Source organism: Lepisosteus platostomus, chromosome 6 (genome assembly GCF_059453375.1).
Source record: "Lepisosteus platostomus isolate fLepPlt1 chromosome 6, fLepPlt1.hap1, whole genome shotgun sequence".
Lineage (NCBI taxonomy): Eukaryota > Metazoa > Chordata > Actinopteri > Semionotiformes > Lepisosteidae > Lepisosteus > Lepisosteus platostomus.
Genome location: NC_142616.1, coordinates 25,251,253 through 25,276,190, shown reverse-complemented (window position 1 = coordinate 25,276,190; position 24,938 = coordinate 25,251,253). Strand labels below are relative to the sequence as shown.

Below are 24,938 nucleotides of genomic sequence, written 5' to 3'. Positions count from 1 at the left end.
TTATAAAACTCTAAACATCAAAAACTTTTGAAGAGATCCAGCTGATATACAGGGCTGTATTTCAGCAAGATTCATTGTTTCAGTTAGCTTTTTGACTAAAATTGATATGGACAGTCGCTGTAGTCTTGAAAGAACTGTAAAGTTTCATGTACTCTGATGAATGTTGAAATAGCATAGTATCTCATTACAAATTAATTTGAAATCTACACTGTTACAGGGAATTTAATAATGGAATAAAAAAGATATATACGTATGGTTATAAAAATGTTTAATATGCTACAAATTAAGAAAGGTTATTACAATTTTGTAGCTGTTCCCTTTTCTTTAATTGGATCATTCCTACACTCCAGGTTCTAACTGTATGTAAAACCAAAAACACAAAAATATGTTTTGTGTTGGTTATGTACACATACTGTACAGTATTCACTTCACCAAATCTCAGCTGTTGAATATTATTTAAAATTTGAATGTTTTTTATTTCCTTATATAATGAATGGAAACAGTATTCCACGTTTACGCATTAAATTTAAAGGTAAATTATGTTTGTGTTACAGAATTGTGCAGCTCATGTTATTTTTTAGGACAGGATTAAATTTCAAAGATGCTATAGAATACTGTTGTGCACATATTTTAAAGTGTTTAATAAGGATGTTTGGATATACTGTAAGTGAGTACATAGTACAAGCTTTTGGATCAAAGCAGTATCTCACTTCTCTGGTAGCAGTTTTATAGAATGTCTGCAATGGACGCCATTAAAATGAGGCCAGAAAGTCTAATGATTCTACATGATGGCCTGGACTTTTATTGCGGCTTTTCAGCAAACCGTAAATCTATGAAACCCTTAGGACCACAGCTTTCATTGGCTTCTTTTATTCATAGACACAAGTCTTACATAATTTAAATTTCTCTGTACCTCTGCAGAAAAGTTTCGAAAAAAAAGTCTTCTTTTGGATTCATAGAATCCAATAAAAACAATGGATTTTAATGTTTTTAGTAAACAATATAATAATACCCAGTTCCAACTCCTTAATGTACCTTAAAATTACTTATTAAATGGGGTAGTATTTCCTGAAGCCCAGACACATATGGTGACAAAACATCTTCTGAGTGGACAGATGGAACCTCGTAGATACTCTGTACCCATCTGCTAATTGCTAATAAGGGACTTGAATGGTCAGTGCTTGAAGCATTTATATATCATCTATTGCACAAATGTACACGTAGAATCCTACATGGAGCATTATATGAAATTCAATCTCTCTGTCCAAGAGAGATTTTCAGGCTCTGTATTCTAACAGCGCCATTTTATCACTCTCCAAAAGGAAAATACAGCCCTTTTCTTAGCACAAAGATTAGGCTGCAGATTCAGGAAATTAAAAGTAATTGACATGTTACTGGATCTGTCATGGGCATTACACATACACAGAATATATAGTGTGACCAGTTGATTACATAATTTCACTGATCAGAATCTCCGAAAGCCACTTTTGAACATACAGAAAACATCTGCTTTCCAAATGAGAGGAAGAGAGAATTTTTTATTAATTATGTACAGTACAAGCAGGGGTTTGGCTGAGAGCTCTGCTGCTTCACAGCTCTTCGGTCTTGCATGTCATTCCAGATAAGGATGCGTGTAATAGTTGCAATATTAACATTAGAAATCTTTTGATGCTATAGATGCTTTTTATTATAGTTCTTATTCTTACAAAATATGGTGTTAGAGAATCCTGGAAATCTTGTAAACTTGGATGGACATGCAGTATATGATATTGTTTAAATCTCTTTTTTAGGGAGAGAACAACACCAGAGGAATATGATGACCTGTTTTTTAACCAGCTGTGTAAAACTGCCAGTCTCCCTACCAACTCTGAAATTGTACCAACCAGGTCCTCTATGAGTTTTCAGTTTAATTTATTTGCAAACATATTTTTTATTTTTTAGATTAATTTATTTTATTGGGCAACAAAGAACAGCCTATCCAAAAAGTGTATTGATGAAATAAAAGCAATTTGATAAGCACATTTCAGCAACAGGAATGTCTCAGTTATCTCCAATTATAGATGTAAAATATGTCTCAAGATGGTTTATTTAAGAAAATGCCATTACCCAATAATAAACTGTACAGACACTGCTTTAAAAATAGGCAAGAAAGTACAAAAATATTCAGTTTTCTTTTGACACGTTTATTCTTACAGTTTGTATTCTTTACTTAAGAATCCTTAAATTTACTTAATATCATTTTTGTTTCTTTTTTTCCCATTGGCTGAGCAGTCGGTCCTTGTATTATCCATGTTTAGCTTATGTCATTGTGTCTGCTGTTAAACTAATTGCCAACATTTACTCTAGGAAGGCTAAATGTATGATAAATTGGTTGAATGTACAGTACTATGCAGGTACATCTAAATCTGCCTTAATTAAAATTATTTTTATGAGGACCTTAAGTCGTTGGCCTGCTTGAAAAAGAAAGATCTACTGCAAATGGTGTGACAAGGTTTGCACGATTTATTTTGTACAGCACAGAACGCATTCCTATGTATAATCTGATGCAAAGGCAAGTAATTTTTAAACCTAGCACATTTAATTTAATACTCAGGCCAAGCCTTAGCATGTTGTATATACTGTCTGTATATCATGGTGTCATTCAAATGTATTTTGCACAGAACAAAAATTGACAAAGAGTCTGAAGCAAATATTGATCAAAAAGAAGATGCGCAGAAACAAGGCATGTAATATGAAAAGGTGATTGGTACCAAAATATACCTGTATGTAACAAAGGATATTTGTACAGAATCAATATAATGGCTAAATTATTAAGTTGTGTTATTTTCAGTAAACTGTAGCCATATGGCACTCAAAAACACTTGCATTAGCCTTTAAGACTCCAAGTTTGTTCCATTTATGAATAATGTTCACAAGACACAGAAAACTGATGTTACAGTAAGTTAAGCTAGTTTACTTTATGAATTATCTACTTATCTTTATTATTAAAATAATTGAGATGGAATCATAAAGACAACATGTCTGAGTCCTGGCTAGTTATCTACAGTAACTTAGGATGGATGCTGGTGGGCAAAATTCACATTATACTGTATTTGTGTAAAAAGAAAACTCAGATGATCTACTTCTGGTCAAATCACAACATTGTAATTCACAATGACCAGGCCCTCATGAGGTCAGTTATTAGTAAGAGAAAGAGATAGCACAATAATTTTACAATGCTGTGAGATATATATTTAATATAGAGTGAAAAATGTGTAAGTTTGAAAAGAAAAAGAGAACAGCCACTACTCCTCAGTATTTCAGACACAGAGACACAGGGGGGGATTGCTGTCTAACTGTCCTAGCAAGAAAACATATTTGAAATAAACTTGATTACTAAAGAATAAATTGAAAAGGTTTGTAAAATGTTTCCCTACATTACTATTAATAAATTTGTACTTTTTGTGACTTTCTGTTAGAATCAATCTTTTTTGTATTTTGGAAAGCTTGTCATTATTTGCAGATTAAATATGCAAGTGTCTCTGAGATTGTCTAAACTAATATCCATTTGAACTTCAAACTTTCAAAGCTGACCCCTGGTATATACTTTTACTGTGTGTATTCCAGGGTGTGCCTATATAGTTCAAGCTGTTAAAGGACAGTAGCTGTTATATGAAGTATTATAAACAATAATTAAAGCCTTCACTAAACCCTCAGTGCCTTACACAGCTTGATAACAAATAAGTTTTACCTTTCTTTCAACTTGTGTATTTGCATAGTTCAAGATCTCTTATGTATTCTGTAAACAAGAGGCCAGAGTTTAAAATTGCAGTGTCAGCACTCAAACACTAGGTTATCTAATGGATTTTATGGATTTAGTTTAGACTCAGGAAACCATATTGTGAATATTTGTATTAAATCATGTTTATTTCTTGTATATTTTATAAAAGGGTCTATTGTAAATATATGCAAGAGTTATAAATAACAGCTTTTAGCTTCTGGCTATACAGGTCAAAAGTATGTAATTTGTTTTGTGATCTGCATTATAATCACTTAATATTCATACCTTAATTATTTAATGTTTGGTTAAGTGAGAAACAAGTAATTTTCAGCCCTTAAACCGGGACTATTTGTTGATCAGCTACAAGATTTTACACATATTTTTGTATTGTGATCCATGTATATTAGCTCTTTCTATTCATTTGTAAAATGCATATATTATTGTAATTTTTTTAATAAAACATAATTGTTTTATTGCTTCATGATCCCTTTGACATTACATTTAATATTAAAATACTGTATAAAGTCTGTTCATATAGTCCCATTAGCTTGATATGGGTAATGTTTCTTACGGGTACTTTCATGTAGTACTTTTATAGTACACTTCTCCCTTTACAGTTGTTGTTGTCTCTTGCTACTGCAGCTACTGTATAACTACTCCCAAAAACCTACCCCCTTTAAGACTTGAGAAACAACGAGCATCTGCGGGTACAGTACCTTTGAATATTATTGTTGTTGTTACATTTGACAATTTTGTATACTTCTAGACGACGCATAACAAAGGATCCAGGTTCCTAAATTATTACAGATATAAAGATATACTGTACACGTAGCTGTTCGAGCGCTTCAGGCGAAACTAAATTTCTTGAACTGCATAAAGTAATGTGAAGGAACAAGCAAACCAAGCGATCATATTGGATTTCATAAACTTCCATTACATGAATGATTCTCAAAACTTAGACATGTCTTCTGTTCCCATCGTAACGTGTGTTGAAGAATTACCATTAAGTATTTTGTTTTCCAGATTTTTGTTTCCAATTAAGAGTCACTACAGAAAGGGCTTATTACGCTTACTACTACTATACGATCATTGCTGCCGCACGATAACGTGTCCATTCGTGAAGCTTTGGAACATCTCTAAAAAACACACAAAACATATTTAAAACTATTACATTAAATAATTCTGCAGATTAAAGATAACATCGAATTTGTAACTCGTATTTGGAAATTTGAAAACTGATTATTCGTCTCTTTTCAGAACAAAAAAATGGTTGTCGTGATAAGTACAGTATATAGTATATAGTATATAGTATATAGTATATACAGTAGTCATTCCAGCACGCCTGACACTCTCGCCCTGGAGAACAGCTCCCCAGAGAGTTTTATACTGGGAGTGCTGTCAGAACCACACCCCATGGACAGCTTCTCCATTCGCGGTCTCAATAGAAAGGCGTCACCTGCTTATTAATAGTGAAAAGGGGTACATGAGTGGCTTATGAAACCAAGCCAGTTACTATTTTTCTGGCTAAAATTAGGATAAGCCGCACCGCAGAGAAACCTCGACCTCATCTAGGAGAATGGCAGAAAGGAAACTTCCTAAGGAAGACGATGAAGGATCATTACTATCAAAACTGGGGACAAACAGCCCAAAACCCAGAGTTAAGTTTGGCGGCATGTTCTGTAACGTGGAAGGAGCTTTTGAAAATAAAACTCTCAACTTTGATTCGTTCAACGTAGGGAAAAAAGGTATTAAGAACCTTAAAGAAGAAAGACACATTTCATCAGTCCAGTCGGACACCGTAAGTGAGCTAGGCAGTGAAGTGAGCGATTTTTCCAGCTTCACAGAGACCCCTTGTAGTGCCGAAGCATCAAACAGCCCCTTGGGACGAGGGCTCATCTCAGACGGCAATAACACTGTAGACAATGGAGAGTTACAGGTAAGTTTACGAAGCATTTATAGGTATTAGGAGAACAATCGACTCAGACAGCAATATACTGTATACAGTATACTGTGTACTGTACTGTATTACAAAAATAAAGGTATGTGTACAGTACATTCAAGGTTAGGTGGTTTGAGCATAAGTAATAGAATAAGTATCCAAGGTTATTTGAGGTAAATTAAAAAAAAGCTTTTAAACTTATTTTTCAGTGTTTATCATGAAATTGAACATCTTAATTATTTTAAATACTACCCGTTTCCATTATATGACAGTGTAATTTCCGGTTTTTGAACGTGCAGACAAGTTTTGATTACGAATCTCTGTTAGACATAGAACAGGTAACGTGTTTTCACATTCTTATAGAAGTCAGTCATGTTGAAGATCAAACAAGTACGAGTACAAACAAGTGCTCTGCTCACAAAAATATAAGTTGTAATTCTAACTAAAGGTGTCTATAAAACATCTTTTTTATGTGATCACAAAAAACTTTAAAATGTATCCAACATTGTATTTTCACTTAGGGTGGGGGTGATTTGTTTTAGTATCTTATCCATCTATTTTGAAAGTCATGTTGCAATTGAAGAACTATGTATAGAGATGCAATTTTGATACATTTTTTAATTTAACTAACTTTTCCTTTGTGAAAAGTCTACAATGGCTAGTTTTAGTGTTTTTGATAATTATTGTTTACCAAGACAATAATGTGTCATACATAGTAGATCATGAAGAATTAAAGGATATAATTAAAATCATGACAGACTTAAGAAGAAAGGCTGTAACACCAATGCTGTGATATTCCTTTCATTGCACTGAGCTTCTGGTCAAACCCCTGATATTACCAAAGATGTTTAAATTAACGTATTTTCATTATTTTTCTACATAGATATGGATTCTTGGAATTTGATTAGAAAACAACAATTAAGTATTTTTGATTATCTGATATAGTCAAAATATTGTTAAATGAACATTCCATTTTTGTTTTCATTTACTTTTTATTCATTGTTGAATTTTATAGCACTGATCTTTACTATTTTCTACTGCAAAAATGATTGAAATGACATATGTTTTAGCTTATCTTTTTTCATTTTTATACATGGGGAACATGTTGTCATCTATTATTATGATACTCAGTACTGTTACCAATATGTACAGTACTGTAAACCATATATCATATATATTGCTGAATTGAAATACAGTAGTTTCTGCAAATATATGTTTCAGATTCTAGTAATATTATGTTGTAATCTAATTTAAGGAGATCTTAGTTATACGTACTTTTAAAAAGCATTGTCAGTAGTACCTTTACTATCTGTATCATTAGTATCAGCACTTCATTAAACCTACAGTATGTCTTTATAAAAGTTTAAAGAAGAATTAGTCTAGATAGAACTGTTTTGAGGCAGTATGGAACTAACAATCTGTTAGTTAAACAAACTGTGTGGTTAAAAATGACCTCTATTGTTAGTGGCATTTGTTTTAATATTTTTGAATAAGCAATCTAGGAAAAGGTTATAGAAAAGACAGGGTAGACTATTTGTCCTACTGTACATACTGTACTATAAAGTTAGTTGCATGATGTAAAGGAAATCCATACCAGAATTCATTCAGTTCTACTAAGTGTTTGAAACAATATACAGGCATTTTTATATGATAGTATGAATCAAGAAATATAAGGTAAAGAAATGGACTGTAAGAGAAAGTGAATAAGATAAAAAAACTGTGTTCATACAACTTTAATTTAATGTTTTTATTAAGGGTTAGCATTCCATTTCTTCAAGCAACAGAAGCAGGATATTCTCTTCAGAAAAAAAACTGACACCGCCAATATAAATATTGACATACAAGAGCTCCATTCCAACTATGAAGCTTTAAGCATCTAATGGACATTTCATCTTTCTATACATACAACAAAGTAAAGTTTTGCCATCTAAAAATGCTTTCATCCAAACTTTGATTATTGGCAACTAATGAAGATAAAAACAGGGAAAATTTGCTAAAACAGGCAATACTGTACTTTAAGAACAAGTAGAGTAAGTTTGTTGTTCTGTATAAAGAAAACAAGCTGCATGATGTATGAAGCAACATTTTAACAAAACAAATTATCTGAAATGATTATTAAAAATAATTCTTAACTAGAGGTATTGCTGTAATTATTATTTATTATTATTATTAAATAAGAAGGTGTAAACAAACCAAGAAAATATGTTTATAGATGTATGAAGGAAATTAATAATTACATTTATACATTTATAGGGTAAATTTATCTTCCTGTGCATTTGGCATTGTCTGGATTTTGTTTGCAGAACGTGAAGGGTTTTTTGTTTCCAATTAAAGGCCAAAGACTGTAAAGGCCGGACTGCTTGTTATTAACCGTTGGGATGAGTCTGGAATGCTAATCAGGCAGATGGCAAGCGAGAAGTATTGTGAGTGGAAGAGAGCTTCGAAGCATTCTGTCTGGCACAACAACAGACACAAAATAATCATAATAATTAAGGCACGATTTCCTCTTGTGCTGGGCGACTTACATTAGTGAACAGTATTACATCATATCTTTCGGATCGTTTTCCGTACGGAGATAAACTCTGCAGAGATTCCTGTCGTACGATCACTGACATAGAAATCAAACCTGCTCCTGAACTGGCCGGCATGTCTTTCCAAGGCAAGAAGAACATCCCTCGTATAACGGTAAGAAGCCATTGCAGCCACAGTGACAGCCATGATTTAGCGAATCATACTGTGGTAGCCTGTCGTTATAACTTATTTATGTTGAAAATATCGCAGGAACTATTAGTTTATAGATACAAATGGTGCGATACGGACACATCAAGAGCACAAACGTTGTTTGGCCCAAATGTTGTTACTGTATGTGAAACTGCATCCTGGCTTTCTACAACGAAACGTCAAGATTGTGTTTGATTGTTCCCAGGTTCACGTAAATTGAAACCGATACCGCTTTCAAATAAAGAAAATGTGCTAATATGTAGTTTTTTTAAGCACGAGCATGGCATCTTTAACACTCCCACAAAATATTATGGTCAATCGTATACGGATTGTCCCATTTTATTTGTAGCCTGAAAGCCTAAGGTAATAGTAGGTAAAATGCATTGCTATATTCAAGTTAATATCCAAGTTATCATTTATTAGTGATTTTTGGAAGGCTTTAACAACGTTTTTCCATATATTTCTAAAAACGCAGTTTTGGAGTGATGTTTCTACCGATGTTTCATTTTTTATAATTCATCTGTACGTTACAGAATGTTTCATTATTGACTTCATATTAAACGAACAGTCAGCCCATGCTATGTATTTTCATGTGTCTTTTTAGAATCTGTGCTAATGTTATTGATTTGAAAATGGCAATAATGTGTGCCCCTTTCAGTAACGTTTCTTTGTGGTTCTGCCATGTAACAGAATAGTATGCGTCCATAAGAGCTACTTCCCTTCGCTCCCAAATGGATTGCTGTTAACATCGCAAACAGAATCCCATACCCTTCCGCTCAATTTGACACAGCTGGCCGTCATTACTTTTTAATTACATTGATTTGATTCGAGAATTAGAAAATATGAACCATAGAAAATACGAAAATATTAAATGCACAAAAAGAAAATATTACAGTAAATCTCAGTGAGCTAGTCTGTTCCATTAGATTTTACGCGTAAGCCGTCTGGCCTTCAACTGCAATTAAAATTACAACGTTTCTTTTTTTCTTTTTCGTTATCTTGGAAATGATGGTATCCTGACTTTTAATTGGAACCTGTTTACTAAATTAAGTTTTTGGTTGGTTAGACGTTTGTAAGATAAGGTGAACCAATATCGTCATTCCCCTTTGGCATTATTCCAAAACATTAAAATCTCCAAATCCTAATGCAGACTGAGAGGAAGCTGTGTGCAATGACAAACTGCCTTTCGACTGCCCTACATACAGTAGCTAATCATGTTCAGTCTCAGCAGGAAGCTTTTGTAACCTCCTAGTGTGTTGTCACTTTACGTATATCACATTGGGTTTTCATACAAATAATATTATGTGACATCTAAGGGAATCTGGAAAAAAGGAAAATGTATAGATTGAGTTTATGAATACGTACTAGAAAGTGCATTATATTGTATGAGAAGTAATATGCCTTTGTAATAATGTCTGTATGTAAAATTTTACTTACAGTAAATGGTTTGTTTTGAAGTCAATAGGTTTTTTTACAGATCACTTCCTTCTGCATTCAAACTACAGTACACTTGTAGGTTACATCCTGACAAACACTGATTGGCATGTATGTCTGACTCAGGGCACTCAGACCTCTGCCTTGCACTATAGTTTTCTTCTGATTGAATATCTAAATATCCTCCTGCTATCTTGTCATGACCCTCTACAACAAAACAGTTTTGTGGTCCAGGTGCTGTTTGTGATGTAAATTAATATCCAGTGATGGCTATCCTGAGACCAGCAAATAGTTTCACTAGTGATTTGAATGAATTTCAAACCTGGAAAGAAAATGAGGTAAAAATGCTAAGGAATCGGCAGAATAACAGAATTCAATTTAAGTAATCACTTTTGTTGTAAGAAATGATTGAGTCAGTTATCTGTATCTTAGTCTAATTAAAGAGTTGGAAGGGAGAATCATTAATATGTCCTTTCATAAATTCATAAAACTGAGATTCATAAATTCCAAAACAGATACTGTGACAAAACACTTGAATTTTAGTGGGTTTTCAAGATGTTTTAAAAACAGGGCTACATTTCTCTGGCTGTAGACAGAGTGTGGAATTAGAAAACTGTACACTAACACACAGTAATGGTGCACATAGTCAAAACTCCAGTTAAAAAAATCTCATTCAGGGGAGCCCTCTATTCCTAGACCCCCTTGAGTGCAGTCCGAAAATATGGTATTGAGGGCGTGTACCATCCTTTGTGCAATCCTCCACAGATAACAGATAACAAACAGTTTTCCTGGAAACAGTATTCTATGGGTCCTGGCCTGAGGACAGAAAGCATATGGATAAAAAAAATCTTTTTAGATGTGTAAATAAAACAATAACTCCATATTCAAATAATATTGATAGTTTATGCATATTTATGACATTTATTCTGTGAGATAAGATTTAATCTGTGACCAGAATAAGTAGTAGATATAACTCTGATATTAATGAAGTTTAAAAGTTGGAAGATTAACTGTACTGTAGATGTATTAATTCTTGTTTATTATAATGGAATTTTGAATATAGGCCTAGCTTTTGGGAATGCTTCTGATTGTAATAAACCAAGAGATTTTAATGACAGAATGAAATTTTTTAATGGGATTCTTATATGTCAATAAGCTACATAAACAAATTTTAACATTAAATCAATACAATTGTCATACAAGGTGGACTGCTTTGTGTGGTGTTTGTCATAGAATGTTGGGTACAGTAAATGATCTAATGAACTATGAAGCAAGTTTAGGTATAACTCAGATTCACTGTGCTGTCTATCGTGGGACACGTCTCATATGGTGCCATTAATAATTTCACTGAAATACAATATTTTGCATCATGTGTGCCATACTGGTCAGTACAACAATGGGAGGCCTGTAAGGAAAACTAAATCACTGCTGCAAGTGGCTTTGGTGGGCCAGCAGATGACACTCTTTCCTCTAAACCAGAATTTCCAAACTAATGACCCAATATGGTGACTAGTGGATACTGTACTATAGAAAGGTAAGACCTTTAACCAAAATCTTGACTCCTTGGTCATTATAGATCCCATGGCACTTAAAAAAAAACATAAGGGTATTAACCACTGTGTCTTGGCTAAGATACATTCTGGGTCTGTTCCAACCCGACCACATTAAATTACCCCATTATTTGTATGGGTGAAATGTTTCGCTTCTCCACCTGGTCTGATTGTGTGGAAGAATGGCTACCATGGGTCTCTTAAGTTGGAGGTGCACTTCAGTGGTGCATGAAGTGAGTCCCCTCCTGCACTTAAACTGCTTTGGGAACACTTGGAATGAAATGGCTAGCACTATTTTAACAAACTATAAAGGAAGTAATAATAATTTACAATCAAATCTCAGTTGCAGTAAAAGCTGTCTTTATTCATTATATTAACAGATTTAGAATTGGCTTCCTCATAGGCAGGTTAAAAACAGTGAAAATGTAACAACCTCAATGCTTTTAACAATGCTTTTACTATCTTCATTGTAATGAATTAATACTTTTCAAAAACGAGCATACCCTGTTACTATATTGAGCTTAAACCGTATTGTTTATTTTCAGCATTGCCTTCTTGGAGAGAGATATATATGTGATAATGACGTTGTAATGTAGGCTTTGAAATATGAGTTATTCATTGAAAATTGCAATTCTTTCTTTTTCAGAGTGATCGCCTCATCGTTAAAGGGGGAAAGATTGTCAATGATGACCAGTCATTTTATGCTGACGTATATGTAGAAGATGGGATCATAAAGTAAGAATTCACTTTAATTTTATAAATATAATACATCTGGGGGTCCTTTGCATTGGCTGTATTAAAAACAACAACAGGAATCATCTAGTCAGTTGTTAAAATGGAAATATAATATTTACTGACATCTGCAAAGTTTGCTAATGTAATGGGAAATTCATTACAACATGTGAAAAGGTAGCTAGGTCCACACAATCACCAAACCTCTCTTTTCAAGCATATTTTTCCAATTGTGCAATTTTTCTTTTGTGGTTGCTTTAGAACTTGAGGAAAGATGTAATATCCGTACATTAATTTCAGATATTCTAAAAATATTTATTTCAACACCAAATCATTAGTTCTGATCTTAAATAGATCTTCATCAGGACTTATTACATACTTCGCACTTTGTAAGACTCTGGTTGTGTATGTAACAGCTCTCATTGTAATTGTAACAAGGGATAGTTATTGTGATCTCACTCCCTAGAACTCACAACAGGTTTGAAGTGTTCTGTGGCAAGAGACTGTTGACTCAGGGTTGACAGTATGCCTGTTTTAGTCTTTCTGTTTGAGCAGAGACTGGGAAGGGACCTGATTTTAAGATTTCTCAAAGGTATTGACAAAGTCATCCCAATGACCACTTCAGAAATAACAGCAACTACAAAAGCTGAGAACAAGGGGCAATTTAATAAACAAAAGGTTGTGGGAGTCTATACATCCATGTTGAAATTCAAAACCTAGCTCCTTTTAAGAAATGATTGAATGGTTGAATGAGATCATTGAATCAATTAGATACTAGCAGCCAAATGAGCTACATGGGCCAAATGGTTTCCTCTCATTTGTAACGTTTCCTATTTTGTAAGAGGTAATACAGCAACAACTAGTCAAACATGGTCTATGATTTCAGTTAAATTTGAATCTAAAATAAAATTACACACACTTAAGTCTTTCAGTCACCACATTGTTCCCCTACAGTAGTGTATATGTGTATTCTAAAGAGCTAACATTCAATATGTTTTAAAGGACATCACCAATTACAAAGAATACAAAATCTAAAAGTAGAAAAGGCCCTGTGGAATGCAAGTTCCAAATTGCCATACAAGTATAGCTTTCAGCATTATTATGCCAGCAGCCATATCACCCTGCAACTCACAACTGGCAATCCACTGAAGCTAAGCAGGTGTGAGCCTGGTCAGTACCTGGATGGGAGACCCCCTGGGAAAAACTAAGGTTGCTGCTGGAAGAGGTGTTAGTGGGGCCAGCAGGGGGCGCTCACCCTGCGGTCCATGTGGGTCCTAATGCCCCAGTATAGTGACGGGGACACTGTACTGTAAACAGGCGCCGTCCTTCGGATGAGACGTAAAACCGAGGTCCTGACTCTCTGTGGTCATTAAAAATCCCAGGGTGTTTCTCGAAAAGAGTAGGGGTGTAACCCCGGTGTCCTGGCCCTTACCAATCATGGCCTCCTAATAATCCCCCTCTATGAATTGGCTACATTACTCTGCTCTCCTCCCCACTGATAGCTGATGTGTGGTGAGCATTCTGGCGCACTATGGCTGCCATCGCATCATCCAGGTGGATGCTGCACATTGGTGGTGGTAGAGGAGAGTCCCCATTACCTGTAAAGCGCTATGAGTGGAGTGTCCAGAAAAGCGCTATATAAGTGTAAGCAATTATTATTATTATTGGCAAGATATGGCATGTTTCAGCATTCTGTGTTGTTTGACTTTTAGGCAAATAGGGGAGAATCTCATTGTGCCTGGAGGTGTGAAGACAATTGATGCCTACGGTAACATCATTATTCCAGGTGGAATAGATGTCAACACATGTCTCAATGCACATTATCTGGGCATGGCCCCAGCCGATGACTTTTTCCATGGAACAAAGGCTGCACTGGCAGGAGGAACCACCATGATCAGTACGTGAAATGCTTGCTATCTTTTGGAGATACTGTGACTCGCTGTTAGTCTGGAGGGGTAATTTATAACTGCACTTAGCAATACTTGCATAGGCAACACTTGAAGTTTGAATGGGAAGCTTTTTGACCAGATCTCTCAAGCTAGTAAAGGCTTTAGTATTGTTAAAGTCACTTAATATGGAGTGTTTAACTATTCCAAATAAGGCATCACTTATTAAAAAGAGTCATTTTTAGACATTTTGATTGTTCTACTATGTAGGAAGTAAGTTTCTTCAAATTAATAAGACAACAACCCCCTTTTAAGAAGAGTTGTTCTCTTCCAGTGTTAATATTACCTGCATAGAATCTGGTTTCTAGTCTAATGAAAGAGGAAAACCCTATCATAGAGCAGTCTTCTTATGTTATGATGATAAAGTATGAGGGTGATTTTTGTCTTTCCTGTTTGATGTGGGCATTGTGTTGTTTCTTACTTTTGTGCAACTTATCTCGCTAGATTTATCCTTTAAGCTTACTCTGCCCCATGAACCATCCCTATGGAGGCTGACTTAATGATCTCACTAGGAATGCTCCAGTCACATTGAATATTTGAATATAGTTGAATATATACAGTTGCATGAAAACGTTTGTGAACCCTTTGGAATTACATGGATTTCTGCATTAATTACTCATACAAATGTGGTCTGATCTTCAACTAAGTCACAATAGTAGATAAACACAATCTGCTTAAACTAATAACACACAAACAATTGTACTTCTTCTTGTCAGTACTGAACACATTGTTTAAACATTGGGGTTGTTTTCTTATTTGTTTTAAGAAACTTACTTCCTATAAAGTTGAACCATCATAATGTGTAAAAATGACTCTTTTTAATAAGTGATGCCTTATTTAGAATAGGTAAAATTGTAGGACCACAGTTTTATGAGTAATTAATGCAGAAATCCAGGTAATTCCAAAGGGCTCACAAACTTTTTCTTTCAACTATAACTGACTCAATGATGTAACAGTGAATTAGTTTAACCTTGAAGTAGAAAGAAAAAAACATATTTTGGCTGTTAAGCAAGAAATATTTGGATGGAACAACTCTCCCACAAGAAAGTCTACAACATCCACAAGAAAGGTCCTGCAGTACATGCATTTTGTTACATTGTTGTTATACACCATAGTATACAATGAAATCCACTTATTTCTTATTGAATCTCTGTTCCTGTAGTTGACCATGTCATTCCTGAGCCTGGATCAAGCCTTCTGGCTGCCTATGAACAGTGGCAAGAGCTTGCAGACAAAAAATCATGCTGTGATTATTCTTTTCACGTGGATATCACACGCTGGCATGAAAGCCTTAAGGAAGAACTTGAAGCATTGGTCAAGGATAAAGGTATTGTATGTATGGTATACTGTATACCGGGACATCTGCTGCTTCCCTTGAGATTTGTTCCTCATAAAAGCTTATCATCTTCAGAAAGCCACTGATGATATGAGTATGTTTTATGTATAACATTTTGTAAGGAACAAGTAAAGGTTTATTCCATGCTGGAAATAGAAGAAAAGGATCACAATGTTTCGGCTGTGGAACCCTCTTCGGGTGTGTAACTTTTACTTGTTCCTTTGCAGCCTATGCATGGTGACGCAGCTAGAACTACATTCCATAATTATTTGTTTTTAAAGTCCAGTAAATTTGTGAAATAGAGTCATTTCAGAATGTGAATCAATAAATCCGTATAGGTAAAGCCCTACTTTGCAGATGAGCCTCCACACCATTTTTTATTAAAGTCCTATTGATGTTCTCAGTGATTAAAACTAGGATACAGTAAATTAGTCATATAACTGGCATTTTGGTATATGTTGCATACATGTAGTGTTGCATTTTTGTCAAAACTAGCTACATTAGACTAAAAGAGCTTTGCCTTTTCTATGTAATGCTTTCCTGGCAATGTGCAGTGAAGTAATGTATAAAAAAGAAGTCTAGTTCTTTTTTTATTTGACCTAGATTAACTTCTGCAAGCTACACTCAGATTCCTCTTTGCCAGTTGAGCATGTTTATTTGAAGAGACTGACTCTTACACAGCCTCAGGCATTATTTGCATGAAGCCTTTACAAATTAATCCACAGAGACAGGAGGGGACCCATTCCCATTGAGCCATAAAGTGTGCTTTCATAAAAAGAAAAGTTTATACTCAGTAGATATTTAACGTATTTGGATTGAGTGGGGAGCTACTTTAGCATGCAAACTGAAAAGAATAATAAATAATAAAACAATAATTTCACATTGAAAAGTAGAAAGAGAAACGTATTTAGGCCGTCAAGCTTCTTCATTTGTGAAAGTAAGAAGGAAAAACCCTAAATAGGGATTGTAGAGCCTTCTTCACACCAGAAGGTTTCTTTTCCACTTTTCAGTATGAATTTAACCTTAACTTGTTCATGTGTAATGTGTTTTCTCCTAATAATATTTAATACAGCAGAGCATTGAATGTTGACACGGTTTGGAGCCGTTTAAAGGTCATAAAAGGAATTAACAAGAGGGATTTACTTTATAAGATAATTTTAGTATACAGGACCTGCTGTCATGTGTGTTATGACCTGCTGTCATACAAATGTTTTCATACAAAACTCCTGCGGACACAGGCCTATAGTTTAAACTGTCATGGCATTGCAATTAAAAGAATACATAACCAACAACAGAGTTGTTATAATTTTATATGTTGAACATCTTGATTTGTATGTGATTTTATAATTATTTCATAATTTTCAATGACCTCTTATCTAATTTAGGGTCAAAGTAGCCTGGGGTCTACTCCTGGGAAACGCCAGGTTGATTTGACCTGTTATGTATTTTTTTTACAGGAGTTAATTCTTTTTTGGTCTTCATGGCTTACAAGGACAAATACCAGTGCTCTGATTCCCAGGTAAAAAAACTAATTAGTATTAATAAATATTATTAGTATCAATACTATTCTTTCTGTGCACACATGACAGACTCTTGCCTTTTCTCACAGATGTATGAGATATTGAGCATCATTCGAGACCTGGGAGCCATTGCTCAAGTGCATGCAGAAAATGGAGACATTATCGAGGAGGTTTGTTTTCAGGTTTTGTCCAAGTTATTTTTCATTTTAGACTGAATAAAAACGTGTTGCAGAAGAAGAGGATGCTTTTGGTAACACTTGTTAAATGTTGTTTTTCTTACCTAGCGCAGAATTCTCACTCGTGTTCTCAAACTACAAAACCAGGCTCATTGAGAAACACAAGCCTTTTAATTACATCAAAACAACATAAAAAGCTGGAATTATTAAGATTATGGTAACTTCATCTACAGTAGTTGTCCACAATGGACTTGACAACAGTGAACATTTAAGAAGGTTTGGGACCTGATTCAAGCACTCAGAATCCTCAAAGGCACTGACAAGATTAATCTTATGGACCTCTTCAGAGTCAGCAAGGAAACAAAGCAGAAGACAGAATTGGAAAATAAGGACATATGCGTTCAAAACCTGAATACAAAAATAAGTGTGGGAGTCTAGAATAAGCTATCTTTCCATATTGTCAAAGATGACACTCTTGTTTCTTTCAATCTATATGAGATGGTCAAATCACTTAGCTGCTATAAACAAGTTTAGATATGGCAAACAGTTTCCTAATTTTTGCACAGTTTCATACAGTATGTTCTTATGAATATACAGTATCACAAAAAAGTACAAATTGTTGTAACCAACTTGTAAGTGAATTTGTAAAACTAACACAGAAAGATGCTCTTCACAATTTGTAAACAAAGAAGATCTGTACAGTAATTAGCCCTTCCCCCCAGTTTTCATTGCTTTGCATCACATAAGGTATCTCCTCCTCACCACTCAGTCTAACATGAAGCAGCGAGTGCCTGGAAATGTTCTTCCATTATAATCAATAAAAATGAAAACATGTATTTTATTTATGTTATTGTCTGCATTTCCTGGATTGCTTTATTAGTTCATCATTTCCTGTTCCATTATTTAGTCTCATACCATGAGTGAGAAAACACAGATCTTTTACAATTTCCTGGGGCTTGTGCAAAATGAAGAAGGGGGATTCCAAATGGTCCATGAATCACTCTTGAGTGTCAAAAAGCTATAATTAAAAATCAGTCTAGAGCTACTCTGTCAGGACTTGGATATTGACACGATTAGCTGCTTTTATCTAAACTCAAAGAATTTGATATTGATTCACAGTCCATAAAAGTGTGAAATTTATATTATGTGTGTCTTTCCAAGTGACAAAGGTTTGATTGTAATTTAACTTTTTACAAAGACATCAACTTATAATTTATATGTGAATAACTAATTAAACAATAAGTTAAAATTTTATTGATAAAACAGAAATACAGACATCATATTAATTTCATACATTGCTTTAATTTTAGTCCCATGGATAGTACCACTTTACATCATGACATTTTACACTGTTTGTCTATTTGTACTTTTCTAGGAACAGAAAATATTGCTAGAGCTTGGAATTACAGGTCCTGAAGGACATGTTCTGAGTCACCCTGAGGAGGTATAGTCTTCCCTTTATTTTATCACAACATCTTGTAGAAGCAATTTAATCTGCTAGTCCTGTAAGTGCTTGGAAACCAGTGAACTTTATGTCATTTGCTCAGGGGGCTGTTTTCACTTATTTGAAATGTAATGCATTTCAGGTCGAGACAGAAGCAGTGTACCGTGCAATAACCATAGCCAAACAGGCCAACTGTCCGCTGTATGTCACAAAAGTCATGAGCAAAGGTGCAGCAGATGTCATTGCCCAGGCCAGAAGAAAAGGTATGATGGTAATGGTTTCAACCATACCAGTTGCTGATAGATAATACCATAAATGAACTAAAAAAATTGAATTAAAAACATCAGTAATTAACTGTTAGTGATCACATTTAATGTTGCAGAGAATTGATATTTGCAGACTGTTTTGTTTCTGTGGGAAAACAGTCAGTTCAAACATTGCCTTGGGTATCTGGACTATTGACACCTCACAGTACTGCTAGATTTTCAATGGCTTACAATGAATTTCTTCCTGGTCCTCATTTTACATGATGTTACGTCTATGTCCGCAGAAGTCCCTGACCACTGACCTCTCAATTGCACTGCAAGTCTTAAGTCTAAGTCTTATCCTCTTGCATTTTAGTTGCTTGAGAGGCAGGCAGTGTACAAATTAAGCAACCAAGCCATTCCTTACAGCTGTCTCTTTTGCTACTAGTTAGTAATGGTAATAATGTCATTTGGGATAAATGATATTTCACTCAAGATATAAGTTAGGCTCAGGGAATACAGAGACTTTCACCAGCCATTTGAGTTAATCTTGTAAGCTTGATGTGTCTTGTTGGTTTCTCAGGAACAGTGGTATATGGGGAACCAATCACAGCCAGTCTCGGCACTGATGGCTCTCACTATTGGAGTAAAAACTGGGTGAAAGCAGCAGGCTTTGTCATGTCTCCTCCTCTGAGCCCTGATCCCAGCACTCCAGACTACCTCAATTCACTGCTCTCCTGGTAAGTTTACAGTGCTTTACTTTTCATTCTGAAGGCCTGATTTGAAATGTACAACAGAACAGATAGTGTCTCCTTGGTAATGTTATAGTTTATTCTTATAATATGAATCCATAACACCTTGGGAATGTGAAAATTACAATTGTATATTGACTCACAAACAAACTGCAATACTCTAAATAAATAAAGTATTTTAATATTTTAAACATCTATGAAAATCACAGAAAATGTGAACTTAAATGCTGATCAAAGAATCATGTTAGGCTTTCAGTATGAAACTGTCAAAATGAAAGTGTTACACACGAGTTATTAGACGTGACATGCAGCATTAAGACATTCCTGGCTGTGCAGACACAGAGACCACCACTGTTACGGTGCAGATATAGATGTTGAACATTGGCTGGTTGTGGTTACCTCCTGTTGATGGCATTGAGTGTCAGGTGTTCAGCAAGACCTCGACAACATTTTATTGACGTTCATTGTAACTCAGACACTTCACTGTAGCACAGGCACTGTGATTTAGCTTTGCCCTGTTGGAAAACTGACTTCCAGATTGACTCGTAGGAAACAGTATTGGCTCAAGGACATTTTCAATGTAACTGAGCGGTAAGGCTCTAATCTGGTGAAGGTGTTCTGTTCCTTCCGACATCATCACATTTTCACTGCCCTGTTGTATGCTGGATTTGGACAATGCAGCAATCAGCATATCACTCACCTTGGTTGTCACACACACTGTCTTCTGTCAAGTCTGGCAAGGGCAAAACTGCCTTCGTCAGTGAATCAAACACTACACTTCTCTTTCTGCCACCACCTTGGCTGGTGTGGAGAGCCTCTGCCATCCAGGCCATGGCCTGGCCTTGTTTCCTGGACTAGTCTGCTAATTGTTTAAGAAGAAAATCTCATTCTCTTGGCAGCTTCTCTTATAGACTTGCCAATAGCAACTGGATGATCATTAATCAAGCAGGGCATGTTCTTGCATTAGTTAAAATTGTTTTTTTTTTGAGCGGCTATTTTTAGAGATTCGTAATCACCTCCCTTTGGCAGCCAAACACTGAGCAGTTGGCAACCTCAGTATCTTGTTATCCCAAGGAATAACAAGCAAACAAACAACAATCTAACAATCAACAAATTGATCTGCTCAGTTTACAATATTACAAATATGCCTAGTGTACTCGTGAAAAACTTTAATTTTTGCATTTTTATTGTGCATGAATATAACTTCTATTTGGGTCTAGGCAGAGAAAGTTTATTTTCAGCCTTAAACCACATTATATTATATACAGTATAGAGACTCTTTTCTGTATCAGATTTCTCAACCCTTCATAGTGTACCAACCATCCATTGACATTTTTTAGAAAACTGAAGCTGTTAAAATATTCTTGAGTATCAATGAATTTGAATCACATTACCCAACAACATACTGATGCTGATTTTTTACATTTTTCTCTTAACAGTGGGGACCTGCAAGTAACTGGAAGTGCTCACTGTACATTTACAACAGCCCAGAAAGCAGTAGGAAAAGATAACTTCACACTCATACCTGAGGGGACCAATGGGATTGAAGAACGGATGTCAGTCATTTGGGAAAAGGCTGTGGTACATTACTTTAAATGATAGATTCTGTAATCTCACTATTAACACACTGCGCTTAATGCAGTACTGTACATCCACTCACCTGGGTTATGCAAGAGTTTGTTTTCACAAGTCTATATGTAACCTGGATCTTCTGAGAGGTGAATAGTCATCCACTGAAGTAACTTACCTCAATATTTGCTCTTTATGCATGTAATGTAAACTCTCCTTACCAAGAAAATTTTATTTTGGGACCCAAGGGAGTGTTTTACTAAAGTCGAGCCTTGCGTTACCCAAGGAGAAACTGTATTTTGTCTATTGATCTTAATTTTCCCTTTTGGTTACAGCCTTTTAATTAACAGGAGATTATAAACCAACAGAATAGAATTTTGTTTTTCTAGGCTGCAGGGAAGATGGATGAGAATGAGTTTGTTGCAGTTACCAGTACAAATGCCGCAAAGATTTTTAACCTTTACCCCCGGAAAGGCAGAATAGCTGTTGGCTCAGATGCTGATATGGTCATCTGGAACCCCAAGGAAACCAAAATCATCTCTGCTAAATTGCATAACTTGGTAAGAGAATTTGTCATAGTATGAACTAATAATGAATCAATTAAGATAAATATGAACACACTTTGAGGTATTTGATAAACTAACACATCAAAAATGTGCTTTGCTTCTTCCAGACTGTTGAATATAATATCTTTGAAGGAATGGAGTGCCGCGGAGCTCCTGTGGTAGTAATAAGCCAGGGGAAAATTGTATTGGAAGCTGGGAAGCTGAACGTTGCAGAAGGATCTGGTCGCTTTATCCCCCGAAAGACATTCCCAGATTATGTTTACAAAAAGATAAAAGCCAGGAGCAGGGTAAGATGTGAAATTATGACATGTTTGTTTCTGAATAAGGAAGCTCCAAGATTTAGTGTTATGGCAAGAGAAGCAAACATATGGGATGTAGGATTTTGCTGAGCGACTACTGGCTCAGAACTTTGCAGTGATAACCAAAGCCAGCTTTGTTTGCATTTCATATTAGCTACAGGCACAAGTAATCTTAATTATCTGTCTACATAGAGCTTTGTGTTATCTTTGAGAACGTTTTGAACTACCAACAGCTGTTAGTGTTAAGCACTGGGGAAAACTCAAATATATGATATTCAAGCGTTTTAGTGGGTGTCTACGTTATCTACCAGGAACTGATGAAATTGAAGACTTCCTTCAATGTCTAATCTAAAAGCCTACAGTATGTTTAGACTATGAAGATGTACGATGTAATATAAGACTTTAATCTTCTTAAATTATGCTTTGAAAGTTGGCAGATATCCGTGGCGTTCCAAGAGGGCTTTATGATGGTCCAGTCCACGATATCACCGCAGCAACAAAAACAGTACCACCCACTCCTACTTCCAGGGGTACAGCGTGCCCAGGGAAACCTCAGATGGTACCCGCTCGTAACCTGCACCAGTCGGGATTCACTTTATCTGGTATTCACGCCTAACAGAAATTATCTTCCTGATTCTACTGCAGTTTTTATACTGAAATACACTTTTAATTTAATGAAAAATGAAATGAATTTTAGTTAAGAAAGGAATTTATACAATCCAAAATCAAGTGCATGGGAGAATCACGCTTGTTTAAAATGTACTGGTGCTTGCCCTCAAGTGCAAATGCAGATAAAATAGTATAAAAAGAACATGAGATGCACGTCAGCTGTCAGTGTAGAGTTCTGTAAAAAGTTGACATGATACAGCATGTCAAAATTTCACACTACTGTCCTGTGCTTGATTTGCTTGATAATGTTGGGACAGGACAGAATAGTGTTGCAGAAGTGAGGAACAGTATTACTTGCAGATGAACTCAGCCATACCCAGGGTACAGAATGAGTTGTGGTACACAGTTCTCTCAATGTAGCCTTAGATAATGGATCTGGGAGAGAACAGGAAACTAATCTGTGTGCATATTAAAAGAAAACTTAGGTCACAACAATAGAAAGCTTTGCAACAACTACGTTTATTAACAGAAATCATAAGTACCTACATTATATGTAGACATATTTTAATTAGCAATGTCTTGTAGTGCTTTTTAAAATAAAATAACTCCTTGATGTGCTGTGTGAGCTTTCCAAGTTACAGTGTTGTGTACTGCCTACTGTATGTGTTGCAGGAACTCAGATGGACGACGATATTCCTAGGCGCACTGCGCAGAGGATTGTTGCTCCCCCTGGTGGCCGATCTAATATAACGTCACTTTCATGATCTTTCTTTTCATGCATGCCTTTTGCACTTGGATTAAAATGGATTAAAAGTGTTATTGATACACACTGCCAATAATATTGTGTTGGAACAGCAAAAAGGAGTTACCCACTGCTCTGTTGCTCCATGATGCTATCATACAAACTGCCAATACCTATAGCAAAACATTTTATGTTGACATATACTGTACAGTGTATTCCTAAATTGTGTGTGGATAATGTTTTACTCCTGAAAAATGCATTTTCTCATTTGGATATCCACAGCATGCACATAGAACAGATCATTCATAGTCTGATGAAGACTAACTTAGCTTTGCTATTCCTCAGAGACATAATCAGACTTCATTTTGAATTTATGAATTAGTTTCTGTGCTTCATTATACTGTAGTTGTAAATGCTACAACCATAAATACACTCTGCTTCTTTTTGAGCAAAGGTGTAATTAAATGAAGGTCAGTTTCAGTGTTATCATTTGAAAATCAATTTAGTGTTCCTCTTAATATGATGCTATTATTCTGTATTTGTTACCTGCCATTATGTTGGCATGATTGGATCTGGATTTCAAACTTTGGTCTTAATTTGGTGTTTTCTTGGTACATATTAAAGAAATTTCTGAAACTTTTAGGATAGATTTTGAGAGGGCTTCCATCATGTTTGTGTATTTCCTACAGCAACACGGTTGAAATCCTAACAAGGAAAACAAAGTATTAAACCTAGGAGCTCCTGTGCTCACTTGTTTCTAAAATCTTACTTCCACTGGAAGTATTGTTCATGTGTCACTGGGATCTCTTGGACTCCTAGACTTCAGTTGCTTTTCACTGTGCTTCAGTGCTCATTTCCATATTCATTCCCCTTCGTAGTGTGGATTTAATATTTTTGTATTTTTTTAAAGATAAAAAACCTTTTTAAGCTGGTGCTGTAAAACCATATACTGTAAAGCATGGCAATGTAATGCTGTCATGTGCTGGAAAATGGTTTTGAAAGTCACTTTTTAAACCTGATTTAAATTTTCAATTGTCCATGTTATATTGTTCTTCTACCTTTGTAAACCTGCTGTTTGTACTTTTTATCTTCGTACTAAAATGAGAATTTGTAAAACCAAAATACTTGAATTTTCTGTTATTATTTTTTTCCTAAAACAATGCTTTATGTTTCAGTTATTTTTTCATGAACTGTAATCCACAGTTAACTGTGCTCATTCAAAGGAAATGTGTCCTACCCATTGGTCTCTTCTTACCTTTCTTGTCTTTCTGTCTATCAGTATTGGACTCAAAATATGCATGTTAAAATAAACGTTGTTTTGTCTTGAATAAGGTTTGTGAAATAAATGTCCTTGAATGATTAGCGTCGTACTGCTGCCAATTTGTAGTTACCAATCACAGAAGCAAGAAAAACAGTAACTGCTCACGGTTTAAATGTCTGATGTTGGATAAGGCCTGATAATTTGAGAAATGCAGCATTTTATTGGCTGGTCAATTAATTTGAGTGTTTAGAACAAGTATTTTTGTATAAATGGAACAACCATATTTGTTTTTTGAAAGGTTTTCTATGTAGTTATTAGTCGAATCAAAGCTGCTGTA

The 24,938-nt window shown here is 35.2% G+C and overlaps 2 protein-coding genes across 9 annotated transcripts in view; both read left to right on the top strand.

Moving 5' to 3' along the window:
* Positions 1-4,244, top strand: part of jakmip3 (Janus kinase and microtubule interacting protein 3) — a 55,588-nt gene extending 51,344 nt beyond the window's left edge. For all 7 annotated transcript variants that reach the window (XR_015939524.1, XR_015939523.1, XR_015939522.1 and 4 more), the window contains one exon: positions 1,791-4,244. The gene's annotated coding sequence lies outside the window, so the exon portion shown is untranslated. The remainder of the gene's footprint in view (positions 1-1,790) is intronic.
* Positions 4,245-5,214: 970 nt separating this feature from the next.
* On the top strand, positions 5,215-24,700 carry dpysl4 (dihydropyrimidinase like 4). Of its 2 annotated transcripts, none has more exons than XM_088635034.1 (14): positions 5,215-5,696; positions 12,051-12,139; positions 13,849-14,033; positions 15,245-15,409; positions 16,876-16,937; positions 17,028-17,108; positions 18,490-18,558; positions 18,701-18,821; positions 19,387-19,543; positions 20,995-21,136; positions 21,514-21,684; positions 21,798-21,977; positions 22,420-22,591; positions 23,271-24,700. In XM_088635034.1, the coding sequence occupies exons 1-14, from the start codon at positions 5,337-5,339 to the stop codon at positions 23,360-23,362; spliced, it is 2,046 nt and encodes a 681-aa protein (XP_088491160.1). In that variant the 5' UTR covers positions 5,215-5,336; the 3' UTR covers positions 23,363-24,700. The 2 variants fall into 2 exon arrangements, with proteins under 2 accessions (XP_088491160.1, XP_088491162.1); XM_088635036.1 differs by lacking the exon at positions 5,215-5,696 and adding an exon at positions 8,060-8,384.
* The last annotated feature ends 238 nt before the right edge of the window (positions 24,701-24,938 follow it).

Excerpts from the sequence above, each read along its gene's own strand:
- dpysl4 (XM_088635034.1), top strand. The coding sequence starts at position 5,337 with ATGGCAGAAAGGAAACTTCCTAAGGAAGACGATGAAGGATCATTACTA. Across the intron at positions 15,410-16,875 it reads AGCATTGGTCAAGGATAAAG|GAGTTAATTCTTTTTTGGTC; the intron begins GTATTGTATGTA and ends TTTTTTTTACAG. Across the intron at positions 19,544-20,994 it reads CTCAATTCACTGCTCTCCTG|TGGGGACCTGCAAGTAACTG; the intron begins GTAAGTTTACAG and ends TTCTCTTAACAG.